The following is a 14,144-nucleotide window of genomic DNA, read 5'->3' as shown; positions in this document are numbered from 1 at the left end:
TCTTAGAATATGCTGCTGGAGCGTGTTGCACGAGAGAATCTAAGTCTGATCTGAGGTCATGCTTGCCTCGGGCAAACAGCAAAGTTGTCTGTATCCGAGAAAAAAAATATTAACAGCTGCTCGTGGGCAGTTTTCGGGGCAAAACGATTGTCCCACTTATCAACCTCTCCTTAATCAGGGAGTTTTCGAATCTGACGATGACTTTTAAGAGATGATTATGATTTGATCAAATGTGCTTGGTAACTTCTGTTAGTTTATATTGATTAGAAATGGATGATTTTGAAAATATTTTCCTAAAAATGATGATTTATATCATTTACAAAAATGAATAAATAAAAATATTTTGTTGTTCATGAACATATTGGGATATAAAGTGTCGCTGAAAATGAAAATATTTTTAATTGATTAATTATTTCAATCAAAATAAACAATCATTCTTAAAATTCTAAATTGTTCATTTTCACGAAATGAACTGAGCCTAAACTACGAAATTTCAAAACATCTTGTTTAAGCTAGGGTTGATAGGTTCTTGATCCAGTACGGTCAAATGAAATCGGTTCACAAAATTGGGAATTGGGTATTGGATTAGTTGGTACTACATCGGACCATTGGTTCGGTTCAGTCCAATGGAATCAATCACTTTTTTTTCCCCACTACTTGATGCCATATGTTATGAAGAAATACCAAAAAAGTTGGTTACTTTCATTTTTTATTTTTTTTGAAGAAATTGAAAAAAGAAGAAGGTATATGTAGCCAATCTGATCCGATTTGATTACCCTTTGGAATCGAAATCGACCATCTCCCTTGGAATCAAGAACCAGACTGCTCGGATATCAATTCCTTTTTTAGGAATCGGAAATTGGATTAACACTCTCAGGAATCATACCAAGCCTGCAGATTTGGTCTAATTCTAGGCGATCCTCAATTTAGACAGTAAGTTTTGCACATTCCTTTCTTAAGCTAAAACAAGAGAACATCCGACCCCTCATCCTTCTTATGTATGATGAAAACATTAAGAAATCATGAGCAGAAATTATGGATTTCTTTGTGGTTAGTAATTTTCAAGAGTTGATGTACATTCTAAATGTTTAGTATTTTCACGAACGTAAATATTTTATCCAGTTTATAAATTTTTTAAATGCAATAGTAAGTTTAAGAAATTTGTAATTATTCTACTGGAGCTATGGAAAGAAAAATAATATCCACTTACCAACCTATCCTCTTTCTAATTTATGGCGAAAATTCTAAAATTTGTCATGAATTGAAAAATTACGGTTACTGCACATTTGCTTGGTAGAGGAGGCCATGACTTTCTCAATGTGCGAGTAAATTACGTGACTTCCAATCATCCTGCTCAAAGCTTACTCTGAGCAAAACTCATCCACTTCGTCTATCTTAATTGTGGAGAAAATTTGAAAATCCATTCCAATTTCAAAATACTCGTCTGGTTGGTAATTTTTAAGAATTTATGTTGACTCTTGAAACGTGTTAGTAATTGAATGCTCGCACATTATGTTATTTCATGATATAACCTTACAAACTTGTGTGTAAATTACAAAATTGAATATTATATATATAGGTATGCCAGTTCTCTTTGGCTTGTTTGAGCTCTCGAGTAACGGGCATGAACGACATAATCACCGAAACTCCTGCGTTACAATTATTGCAAGGCTTGTAAGTATCAAGTGCAGCGGCAGCAAAACAATCGATACCTGGCTGGCTTTCGTGCCATCACTGCGGCAAAATACTGATACCATCAACCATGTCAATCACTTCTACATCACACAGATTACGATCAAAACTGTTGCCAATCACATAATGCTCATCGAAGTAGATCCCCTGTCGCATGCATCGACAAAGATATGGGATGTTTTTCAAATGTATTCTTCTCACCTGATCCAGTCAATACCTGTGATGGATATGAATATCCCAGCACCTGCCTACGAGCTTAGTGTTTACAATAAATGTCCTTGTTTCTCATTTCGAATGATACTAGAGAGATTCTGAGTCACAAAGACCTGAACAAGGAAAACACACAAAGGTTATTCATCTAAGATTGCTATGCTATTACTCTGCAAGAAATTGAGTATGTTTATTACATTCCCGCCAGAAAAATCTCACTACCATTTGCTGTACAAATGTGGGTAAAGACATCCAGACTGAAGTTACCAAGTGGCAACCGCAATAATTTGAGTGACATGCAGTAAAGACGATGTCATGCTCTGGAAAAATTGCTCCACGGTACTCCAAGACACTGCCATGGGTGGCATCCAAAAAGGCCGGGGGGATGAGAGCTTGTAACTACTCCAATCGCCTGCCAACATTTAACCTTCTCCTGTGTGAGGCAAAACAATTGTTGTTGAATAACTGCACTATTAAACCTTGCACTATGGATTGGAACAATCAGAAGAACAAAATGTGCCAAGCGATGCATTCTCATCCACTCTCTAGTGATCCTGTGCCGACGTTTTCAGTAATCTTTCTACGGAAAAGGCCCCTAATAATTGACACCAGTGCGATCAATGCAATCTCCATATGCTCCGAGCTACTTGTTTTAAGAGAAAGCTGTCCCATTTTCCTGCTATTTAGATTCCCATTGATCATAACTTTGGTATCTCGGCTCAAACGGAACTCAGACTGCAAACCACCACTCAACACCGTCTCTTTGTCAAAAGAAAGGACTGTCATTGACAGACTTATGCTATCTGTCCTCACGGGGTAGTCCCTCCTCTAACAGTAGCTTCAAAGCTGCCACCATATGCGACTTGTTCAGCAGCCCCTAATCGACCAGCATTCACTACAAGTTTGACTCTCCGGCCAATGTGCATAGTGTCTTCAATCTTGGCACCAGTATAACACTTGTCTCCAAAACGTGTCAAAGAAAGTCCACATTCAGCAATGTTATGCTTCAGATTATTCAGCCTTGTATTGCTGTGCACGGTGTACATAAGATCTTTACCAGCAGATTGAACATCTAGACCTAAAGTATAAGAAGGTCCACTTGTGGAGTTGTAAACTGCAGAGCACTCGGAGTGGATACTGAAATCATTCTTTTCTTTGCTCATCTGTCCAGTGACTAAGGCATATACATTCCTTTTCGTTTCAATGGATGTCTCCAGATTAATTCCATCGAAACCTACATCATGGTCCCAACCATGGGGATCTAAAACAGGTCTGACAATGAGCTGTTCACCAGTGACAAGGCCGCGATATCTATGTAGCGGGCAGTCTGAGTCGAAACTTGGAGGTACAGCCATATCTGGTAACAAAAAAGGCTCAGAGGATGTTTCTTGATTGTCAGAACTGTCGTTGTAGTCTGAATTCTCCTTTCTCAAGAGCTTATCCTCTCTGAGCTCTCTCTGGCGCCGCAACTCTTCTCTCAACTGTTTCTTCATATAGAGAGTCTCCCGATAATCCAACTCATCAAGATAATCCTTCTTCTGCGATTTGGTCAACTTCTCAAACTGGGATCTTGATAAAATTTTTATGGGAGGTAATTGATCATATTCATCTTCTTCCTCCATGTCCGAAAGTATGCTATCATCCATCTCATAGTCAGCACCACCAGTACTAGGTGAAGGACGATGTCGGAGAAGGGAGGAGAGAAGGTGAGGCAGAGACGGCTGCCTCTTAGCATTTGGTGGTCCCAGAGCAATGCTGTCTCTAAATTCCAGAAATTTGTTAGCATCACTGAGAACTTTCATACACACACATAGTAGCAAAAATGAGATTTCCAAACCTGCCCATTTGGAAGAACTTTTTCTCCCACTAAATTTTTTCTGCACTGGGAATGGTTCTCTACCAACAGTACAGGATTCTCAATTTTTGAATCTGACACAGCAAGATGAATGTAGCTTTGAACCAAATTGGCACATTGACCAACATATGATTCATACATGACAGGATAACCATTTGGTCCCTCTGGGAGGGAACAGGAAGCATGTGTCATAACAAGGATTGTGCTGAACCAAATTGCGTTGCCAAAAACTTCGCTAAGAAGCTTCAGAAGAGGGAAGTCACTATAGTTCACGTTGATAAGATCGAGGCGTTCAAAAACAAAACAATATCTGGTGGTGACTTTCTGATATACTTCTTCACAGAGAGCAAAATCTTCCTATTTCTTCTCATGTTAGCAGTAGAAGAAGGACAAAGACCAGGAGTATCAACAAAAGTTATTTTCATCCCACCGACAGTTCCAGTAACCTCTCTAATGGAATCTGTGGCTGGTTGAAATGCATTAGTGACTACCTTTGTCTGATCAAAAATTGAGTTTATTGTTGCACTCTTGCCAACCCCGGTTCTTCCCAGCACAAGTACCTTAAATGAAAAATCTAATTCAGGCACACCAGCAGCCTCTTCTTGTGCTGCTTGTGCTCTAGCCTTATCATGCATATGCTTCAACACTTTTGGATCTGCTTCCCTGATTGAATCAAGGTTGCTAGTTGAACCCGATACAAGACCTTCGCTGCCAAAAGGTTGTCCTGTTGATGCCCAAGCCGTTGGAGAATCCGCAAAACTTAATTTGGAGATCGTTGATCTTAGACATAGGATTTGACTTTCCTCTATCAGAGCTAGAGTGAGATTGGGAACAATTTTCAACCAGACCTTGCTGTTGAGAGGGATAATGCTGACTCTCTAGAGTTCCATTAGAAGAAGCTGATTGATCAACAGAAGCTTGAGACACTTCCGGAGAATCTGCATGGGCTGAATATCATAGAAAGTGAGATGAGTCTTGCCCCTTTCACGAAGCTAAAAAGGAAGTTTGACCATGCTACTTCTCCACTAGAAGGGCCTTGCTAGCAGCCTGCTACTCAAGAAACAACCTTTTTTATGATGCTATGGTCAACATGCCGGATCTAATCATACTGTAATCCTCACAGATGCTTTACATGAAAACGCCCAGAAAGAAGGTAATGCATGAAAGACAAAAAGGTGCGCATATTGACTTCCAGCACTTGATTATGAGTTCCCATATCACAGTGCAAACTGGGAATGGAGATAGTAAAGTAGTCTACTGCCAAAACAAACAAATATGTAACTTGTTGAAGGTTGCGACTCAGGAATATCCACTAGGAGAGAGTTACCTACACTCAAAACAACACATGGGCAAGCATAGACTCTGATATATACATTAAAAAGATGCCACAATACTTACACAATCATATGCTTCAGTCTACCCCACCTAGTATCGGAGAAAGCTGTAATGATCTTGCAGTCCTACCTTCCTACAATGATTATACTATGTCAAGTGCGCATGACTAGTCCTCTTACTTTATAGCATTTATTTCCTGAATTGCACAAACTCTTCATATCACATAATAAGCGTCCTTCCCTCCCTTTTGGTATTTCGTCTCAATCCACTTTTTACCACAATAGCACACTCCATGACAAAAATTCAGAAACTCTTTGGGCAGGCCATGTTGAGTTCGATGTCTATATCTACAATTCAAACAAAGAGCAAAAAGAAGATGGACATTAAGCACTCCACTACACTGAAAAAAATGCAAGGAATCAGTTTTGGACTGTCTTCAATGCCCAGTGCTTCTTAGCAGATTATTCAGAGAATAAGGAACATATCTTCCAACTAACACACTCAAACATGCCATGAAAACGCTACTTGGTGTTGCTATGTGAAAACATTATGAGAGAGCCGGACTATCTTTCTTCTTTCGTTATGGGCAGCCCTTAAAAATTATTTAAGCCCCAATTTCCATGCCCAGGTCGATAAATTGAGGGTCCAATACCTTGTTCATGAGGCCCCTCGTTCGCTGCCTCGCCGAAAAAGCTGTCGCTGCCGGACAATGGCCTCGATGAGGACAATGAATTGGTCAACAACTGCGAAAAACCCATTCCCTCACACTCTTCATCCTCGCTGCAATGAATTAAAATGAAAAGCAATAAACAGTCAATACTTTGACCGCACCAGAGAAGCATATTGATGCACAATGTGTCAATAGGCAAGAAACCAATCACCAGCAAATAACACCCAAAAAAAAAAAAAAAAAACCCTTTTAAAGAATCAAGCAACTCCATATCGACGACCAATCAAAGCGACGAAAAAGAAACAACGACACGATAGCTTCAATCGAAGCACGAGCAAATGAAGAACTTTCTTGCACTCAGCTTCGGACTAACCAAATGGTAGCTGAAAATTCCTCCCAGCAACTCAAAGGGTACCCGCTTCTCAAATCAAAATCCACAAGCAACGGGCGAATTCTCGAACCAGCCGGCGCGCAATCCGACAAGAAGCCGATTCAATCCGAACCCATCGGCGAATCTTTGACCGGCACCGATTGAACTCGTCGGCAAGAACGAGCGGCCGAGGATTCGAAGGAGGAGGAAGCTCGAGGATCAAGATAAGACTGCCCGAAAGCCGACAAAGAACACAACAACCCACCGAGGTCCTTCGATTCTGCGCCCTAATGATGTCGTCCCAGCTAGGAATTCGATTTCCGGAGAGGCAGAAGATGGATAGAAAATGAGGAAATTGACGAAGAAAATCGAGTCTTTGGAGGAGGATTCGCGTTGCTCTGGAAAGCGGGCCCGAGTGGCATCTGTGTGGGCCGGTCCGGGCCCAAATATTTAGGCCCACGAGGAGCGCCGTCGGGCCCGCGGTCCATGCGATCCGATGTTCGCGCTGGTCCGTCCATGTAAATGGACCTTATTGGAAGTTCTTGAATGTCTCAAAGCTTCCTAATTGAATTTCCTGGACAGTTAGGTAAATAATTTCCTCGTGTAGATTAATTTCTTGAATGAGCGCGAGGAGGTTTTTCTTGATCTTTTATAGGTACCCGAGGTTCAAAAGCTGAAAAATCGGGCACCGCCACAAGATAGATTCGCGCTATCCATGATCGGGCCGCAATTATTCCTGCAAAGGCATGTAACTCTATATGTTCTCTCAATCAATGACAATTTCATCGAAATGACTAGAATTAAGTTGATATGCACGTCTCAAAGTAGCCTGTCGAAGATCAGATCAATCACAACCGTTGACAAATGCTATGAAATCTCACTTTTGAGTTATCTTGTTTATTTAATAATAATACTTAGGGTGTCGGTCTTAGTGTCTTTATTGCATGTCCCGAAGTGGCCCGTAATCATGACCATTGATGAATGCTATGGAAGTCTTGGTTTTTTTTGAGTTGTCTCGTATATTTAATGATAGTACTAATTTGTTCAGTCTTCGTGTGATTTCTCAAAGCAGCCTATTGAAGATCAATCAATTGTGACCATTGACAAATGCTATGAAGATCTCGGTTTTTGACTAGTCTCTTATATTTAATGATGGTGCTAACATGTTCAGTCTTACTGTACTTACTGCACGTCTCTAAATAGTTCGTCAAAGATCGGATCAATCGCAACTATTGAGGAATGCCATGGAGATCTCGCTTTTAAATTATCTCATATGTTTAATGATATAATTAACCCGTTTGATTTTAGTGTGCTTCCAAGTTGATGCGGTTGGGTGGGGAACGGATGTTTGACTACAGTTCTTGATTCGTCTTGATGCCAGAGATCCAGAATTCAGCATCTTCATGGAGATCCTCGTTTTACAGACTTACAACTCCAAAACCCCTTCCCATAAAATAAACCAAAGAATCACAACCGAGGACAAGAAACACTACCAGTAAAAAGGAAAAGGGAAGGAGACAGGAGAGTGAGAATCTGTAATAAGCCCTACCCCAGACACTTCACATATGATCCTTTTGTTGTTGTTGTAATTATATAAGTTTATTCCTCACACCGAAGTTTTCATTACCCTAATGACAGGAAGGATTGATTTACTTATTATAATAAAGCTGATTAATTTCTCAGAAGGATGTACAAATAAGAAAATAGAAATTGCGGAGGCTAACCTAATTAGCTAGTTTAAAGAAATATTTGAAGGACTTGGTCCAGGTACCCGGTGCTCAATGTCGGCATCAACGGAATATCTTCTTGATATGGCGCACGATGGAACCCAAGGTATGCCACAACACCATGCCCTTGTTCTCTATAACCCTATTTCTGCAGTATCAAACCAGCTCAAAATATCAACGATCAAACAATTGATTAATGATCAATTTTCTAGAAGTTCAAGGCATCACTACGGTGGAGAAACTAGGAGGCACCTATGGGTCCATGTGGCCAATGTGTCGTCACCATGGCTCTGATTTGTGTATAATCCACTAGCTCATTTTTCGGGGTTTTAAATGCTCTTCATATTCATATAATCTCTTTCCACTTGCTAGCTTAAGTTTTTGGGTTGATTTTCTAACAAAATGTATAGTCTCATTTTAAGGGTTGCTTAGCAATGTTAATTAGCTTGATAAAAAAAAAATAATGCATCTTACAAAGGCATGTCTACTCTCACTATTAAGTGATGTAGGACAATACTTCAACATCCCCTCTTACGTGCAACTCACGTGCAAACCATTTGCAAGTGCAATTCACATGCAAGCCAATTGCAAGCTAGATTATGAACAGCACGTGGAATGGATTTTTCATCACATTATTTCCATTTAACAAATGAGTTATTAATCAGAGCCTAAATAATATATAAATCCGAAAAACATTAGCTCCTTTGTCGTGATAACTTTTACCAGCTTAACATATCAGCTTGTGTGACGGGGTGTTTTGAGGACTATGAGTAGCCATTTGCAATGACCTATCTTGGGACTTCGCTCTTGGTGTTCTAACTTCTATCTTCTCATAGCATTCTTCAGGGATTGGTTACCGAAGTCCCTAAAATCCCTTACTACTGAAAGTGGAGATGGTGTGGAGATAGTCGATGAAATCTATGCAAGTCTAGATTAGGCTGGCAAAAATAAAGGAAGCAGAGTAATATTGAAATGGAAAATCAAGAAAAGTTGAGTGTGGTGGATTCAACAGGCGAAGAAGTTCATTTACTCGAAGAGGGAAGGGCCTTTGTTTCAGAAGCAAAGGATGATGACATTGTGGAGCAAGAGGAGAAGATGAACAGCAAGCAAATTCTCAAACTCACCAGATGGGTCAGCTCATCTCAGACCAAAATAATTGATAGGTTTTGAGACCACTCCGGCGTGACCGTGTTGATTCAAGTTTCTGGCAAAATGGCCAAGAAATTGGCCTGAATCAAGCAAAACTTCCCAAAACACAAACCCTAACTTGCAACTTCCGCTGCGCAATTAGTCTCTGGCGATCACCATATGCCGGATTAACTTAGGGCTACTCTTCCCCATCGCGGTGCGATGATATTGGTCCGAAGTCGAGCGGTGGGTCACTGGAATTTGGCCAGACTTGGTGATTTCCCTTTTGACCCCAAAATGGCGGAAATGCTGTTCATCTTAAAAGCCTCGGAAAAAAAAAGAACCAAAATTCGACAAAACAAGGTAGAGACACTAAATACGCTCTAATACCAAATGTTAGATATAAAATAGTGATTTTAATCACTCATTAAAGAAAAAATTCAATCATTAATTAAATCATATGTGGAAAAAAATGAGATAAAAAATAAAACAAGCCTCTAGCCATTTTTGACTTTGTGTTCGTTGGAAATTCACAGAGATTTGATGATATTATGGGCACGGTCTATTAACCCAATCCCCTCTCGTACTGATGATATATTTCCGAATGAGAGGGCTTGCGTTAAACCTTGTGAGTATCATTCCTTGTATAAATCATCTCCCATCAAAGCGGTTATCAAATAGGCAATTGACACGAAAAAATGCGAAGCGTGAAAAAACCACATATGGAAATAATCATTACTTAAAAAGAGAAAACGTGGGTCAAACCCAACAGATAAATTTTTTATTTCAAGAACTATATCCCTAAATGTGCGAGCACATTATAGATAACAACTCAAACATGCTATGCAAATGAATTCAAGCATACTCTACTCAGTGGTGTTGATATGTGCAAACGTTACAAGAGAGCTAGACTATCTTTCTTTCGTTTTGGGCAGTCCCAACGGTTGCTCACGTGTCGATTTCCATGCCCAGGTCCATAGATCGACGGTTCAAGACCTTATTCATGAGGCCCCCCAATTTGCGCCTCGCCGAAAAAACTGTTGCTACCAGACAGTGGCCCAGATGACTTGATGAGGACAATGAATTGGTCAACGATCAACAGCTGCGAAAAAGCCCAATCCCCCACGCTATTCATCCTTGCCGCAATGAATTAAAATGAAAAGCAATAAACAGTCAATACTTTGACTGCATCAGAGGAGCTGATAATGAAAAGCATATTGGTGCAAAATGTGTCAAAAAGTTAAAAACTAATGACCAGCAAACAACCGAAAAGGAAAAACCCTTTTAAAGAATGAAGCGAACTCCATTTTGAGTTTGACAACTAAGCAAAGCAATAACATAAAAAAGAAACACCGTATCACTATTCAATCCGAACCTACTGGCGATCCGAAGATGCTTGGCGAATTGATCCAGTCCGGGCCTGAGCTGTATCGGTCCGGGCCTGGCCCAACTCTTGAGGCCCAGAAGGAGCGGCATCGAAGTTACAGTCCATGTGATCCAATGTTCGGGTCGGTCCATGTAAATGGACCTCATTGAAACTCCTTGAGTGTGTTGTTAGGGCTGGTCTCAATTCTTCCCCAATTAAATTTTGTGGAGAGTCAAAATTAATTTCCCAAACAACGCGAGGAGGATTTTCTTCACCTTTTATAAATATCCGAGGGTCAAAAAGGTGAAAAGAGACTACTGCCACAAAATAGATTCGCACTATATATGATTGAGCTACAATTACCCCCCGTGAAGGCATCAGATGTACTCTTTTTATACTATCAATTGGCGACAATTTCGTTTGAAATGACTAGAGTTACGTCGATCTGCATGTCTCAAAGTAGCCTGTCCAACACCGGATCAGTCACGAGCACCTATGAATGTTATGTAGATCTTGGTTGTCCTAGTGCTTCCTAGTTGACGCGGTTGGGTGGGGAACGGATGCTTGACTTGAGAGATCCAGAATTAGTCTTACAAATCCAAAACCCACTCCAATAAAATATAGTAAAACATCACAAGGGAGGAAAAGGGACACCACCAGTAAAAAGAAAAAAGGGAAAGAGACAGGAGAGGGAGAAGGTGTAATAAGCCCTACCCCAGATATTTCCTATATGACCCTTTGTTGGTTGTAATTGTATAAGTTTATTCCTCACAACGAACCTTTGTGACCCTAATGACAAGCGCGATTCATTTACTTATAGTTGATTAAATTATTAGATCTCTCTCTCTCTCTCTCTCATGTCTTCTTTTTTCCCTTAGATTATGTCTTCTTATAGCTCTCAAATCAGATCATTCATCATACAGAATGACTTTTTAGCTTGAAGGTGGCCAATTTCACAACTGAACTGAAGGTTTCTTCATAGTCTAATTCCGGCAACTTGTTCAATTCCTCTCTCTCTCTCTCTCTCTCTCTCTCTCTCTCTCTATATATATATATAAAGAAAAAAATCTCAAATTATGCTAATTGTAATATGTTTATCTTAGTTTTTTTTTAACGTAATAAATCCAAAAGTAGTATTTGTATGACACATTTATCATCTATCAAGAGCTGTTAAAAATTTACCTCATTGGAGAATGGAACATAAATGGTGTTGACATGACACCCACCTAGCTTAAATGAAATAAGAACAACAATGTTTTGGCAGAAAAATCATTTTACGGAACTTTAATGAAGGGTAAATGAGTCATGTAGATATAAGTATAAGGGTTTTTAAGTTACAAAAAAAAAGTTTAGAGTAAATATATCACAATAGATATAGTTTGGGGTTTTTGATATCATAAAAAAATTCAGTATAAATGCCTCACAATGGACATAATTTGAGATTTTTTGTGGCTTTTTCCCCATCAAGATAATGGAAACCTAATGGCTATTTTATTTAGCTCATGTAAACAAATATTTGAAGTTCATAATCAACTTGCAAGTTTAGTGAAAAGAATTTTATCATATCAATAAATAAAAAGTTCATGCAATTGATTGCCTTAGTTTCCTAGTAACCTGAAGACTAATCTGCTTGGTTTCTCGTGGTTGAAAATTTACCAGTAATTTTTATGACACGAATTAATAGTTATTCCAGCTTCACTTATACATCAATGTAAATAGTTAAACTGTATCTAACAATTACACTTGTAATATATCCAATCATATTATATAATAAATACATTTTAGTAATGATACCATGTATTATATTAGTTGACAAAGTAGAAATGTATATTCAATTTCCTTTGCAACCTATGTGTTAGTATTAAATACTTGTATGTGATAACAAGCACAATTAACTAGTACTTATATTTCCTAGAAATTAAAATTTGATACTATTTTTTTCCCTGTTCAAAAAAATAAATTTCATAGACATTTCAACTAAATGCGACAAAATAATTTTTCACATTTATCACCTTAGGGTATACTAACGGTGACAAAAGTACCTTAGGGTACACCAAAGATGACATTAGTTTGCTGTCTTGAATTACAGTTAACAGTGATGAAACTTACTTTTGTCGCTTTTGGGTAGCTACGTTGGTATTCGTTCTCTCCTGCTTCGATACGGTTAAGACTTTGAATCCCCGCGTTGCTATCGCGATTTAAGTGGAAGGCATTGGCAGTGGATTGCTGGGCCAGCTTTCCCAAGGTATAGTCATCCAAATAGTTTTGACGAGGTCTACCGGTGCCACCGGCACCGGGGCCGTGTGATCCCAATTAATGTAAGTGAAAGGGGGCTCAGGGCAAATCCTCAGTTAAAAAAAAAAAAAAAAAAAAAAAAAAAAAAAAACGTGATGAAAACTACTTAGGTAAAACCAAAGGCGATAAATTCAGAAGTTTGTCGCCTTAGGTCGACCAAAGAAGCTTGTCGCCTTAGGTCGACCAAAAGAGAAGGACCCCTCAGTTTGTGGCCTTAGTTCATAGTTGAAGACCGCGAAAAAATGATTTTGTCGCTTTAGGTTTACCTTAAAGCGATGAAATTTTTACTTTTACCATCATAGGTTCGAATCTGCATTCCTCAATGGCGAGATAGTTTGGATTTTATCACATACTAAACCTAACATAAGGCGACAAACCATGATTTTGTTGATTGAGGTCTAATAAAAGATGACAAAATTTCATAATTATCCCACCTTTGATTGAATCAATGGCAATACAAGTATAAACTTTGTTTTTTTTCAATTTGACTTAAGGTGATGAAATTTTGATTTTGTCACCTTAAAGGAAATGCTCAGACTAAGACTGCTCGGACCGGCTGCTTCTAAGCAATTCTTGAGGGCATTGGTCTAGTTCCTAGTTCCAAGTTTGGAACTGTCCCCCTAAACTACCTAGATTGGACAGATTTTTTTTTTTTTTTTTTTTCGTTTCTTAAAAATCTGTCAAAAAAAAGCCCTAATCTATCTCCCATTTAGACTTCACTCATGTGCACAGACATACACGAGGTGCATGACTCCCATTTTACTCATGCATGTGAGTAAGATGACAAGAACAAATCAAAACATAATAGTTGCGGAAAAGTGCCAAAAAGTCCTAAACCTTTTGCCTTTGTGCCAATTTAGTTCTAAACCTTTTTTTTTCGATTTTCTAAGCCAATTCAGTCCTAAACCTTTTAAGTTGTGTCAATTCAGTCCTTTATGGCAATTTTGACCGGATTTGCTGACTCGGATGCCGGCCGACGTGGCTCGACTCGCGCGACGTGGACAATTTTAATAATATTTTAATATTTTTTTAATTTTTTTTTAATATATATATTTTTATTTTTTTTTTTTTCCTCCAGCCGGTCACCGGGTCCAGCAACCGGCTAGAGGTAATCGTCGGCGAGGGCGAGGTCGACCTCGCCGGATCTGGCGAGTCGAGCCTTGCCCATGGCCGCCTCGCCGGATTCGGCCATGGGCGATGGGCGAGGCTCGCCTCGTCGACCGGCGAGGTCGAGCCTCACGCCCTCGACCGACCTTGCCAAATTAGGCCATGGGTGAGGCTCGACTCGCCTAACCTCGCCGGATGGGCAGGGGGCCGGCGAGGGCGAGCCTCGCCCATGGCCGGTGAGGGTCGGGGTTGGGCCGGCGAGGCTCGACCTCGCCAGACTGCGAGGGCAAGCCGCCCATGGCCGCCTCGCCAAATCACCCGGCGGCGAGGCTCGACCTCGCGATCCGGCGAGGTTGGCCTCGCCCGCCGTGAGGTCGCTTGCGGCCGGG

At 39.9% G+C, this 14,144-nt stretch overlaps 1 protein-coding gene across 1 annotated transcript; it reads right to left on the bottom strand.

Annotated features, from left to right (window-relative positions):
- Positions 1 to 1,789: 1,789 nt before the first annotated feature.
- On the bottom strand, positions 1,790 to 6,330 carry LOC104436236 (translocase of chloroplast 90, chloroplastic). The gene is given in 8 exon segments (XM_010048957.3): positions 1,790 to 2,726; positions 2,729 to 3,730; positions 3,733 to 4,050; positions 4,053 to 4,421; positions 4,424 to 4,513; positions 4,516 to 4,704; positions 5,745 to 5,872; positions 6,136 to 6,330. Coding segments are annotated over 7 exon segments (2,364 nt in total). The 5' UTR covers positions 5,851 to 5,872; positions 6,136 to 6,330; the 3' UTR covers positions 1,790 to 2,436.
- Positions 6,331 to 14,144: the final 7,814 nt, after the last annotated feature.

Source organism: Eucalyptus grandis, chromosome 3, assembly GCF_016545825.1.
Source record: "Eucalyptus grandis isolate ANBG69807.140 chromosome 3, ASM1654582v1, whole genome shotgun sequence".
In the NCBI taxonomy this organism is placed as follows: Eukaryota; Viridiplantae; Streptophyta; class Magnoliopsida; order Myrtales; family Myrtaceae; genus Eucalyptus; species Eucalyptus grandis.
The sequence above is the reverse complement of the archived record's forward strand: the minus strand, read 5'-3'. Positions and strand labels throughout refer to the sequence as shown.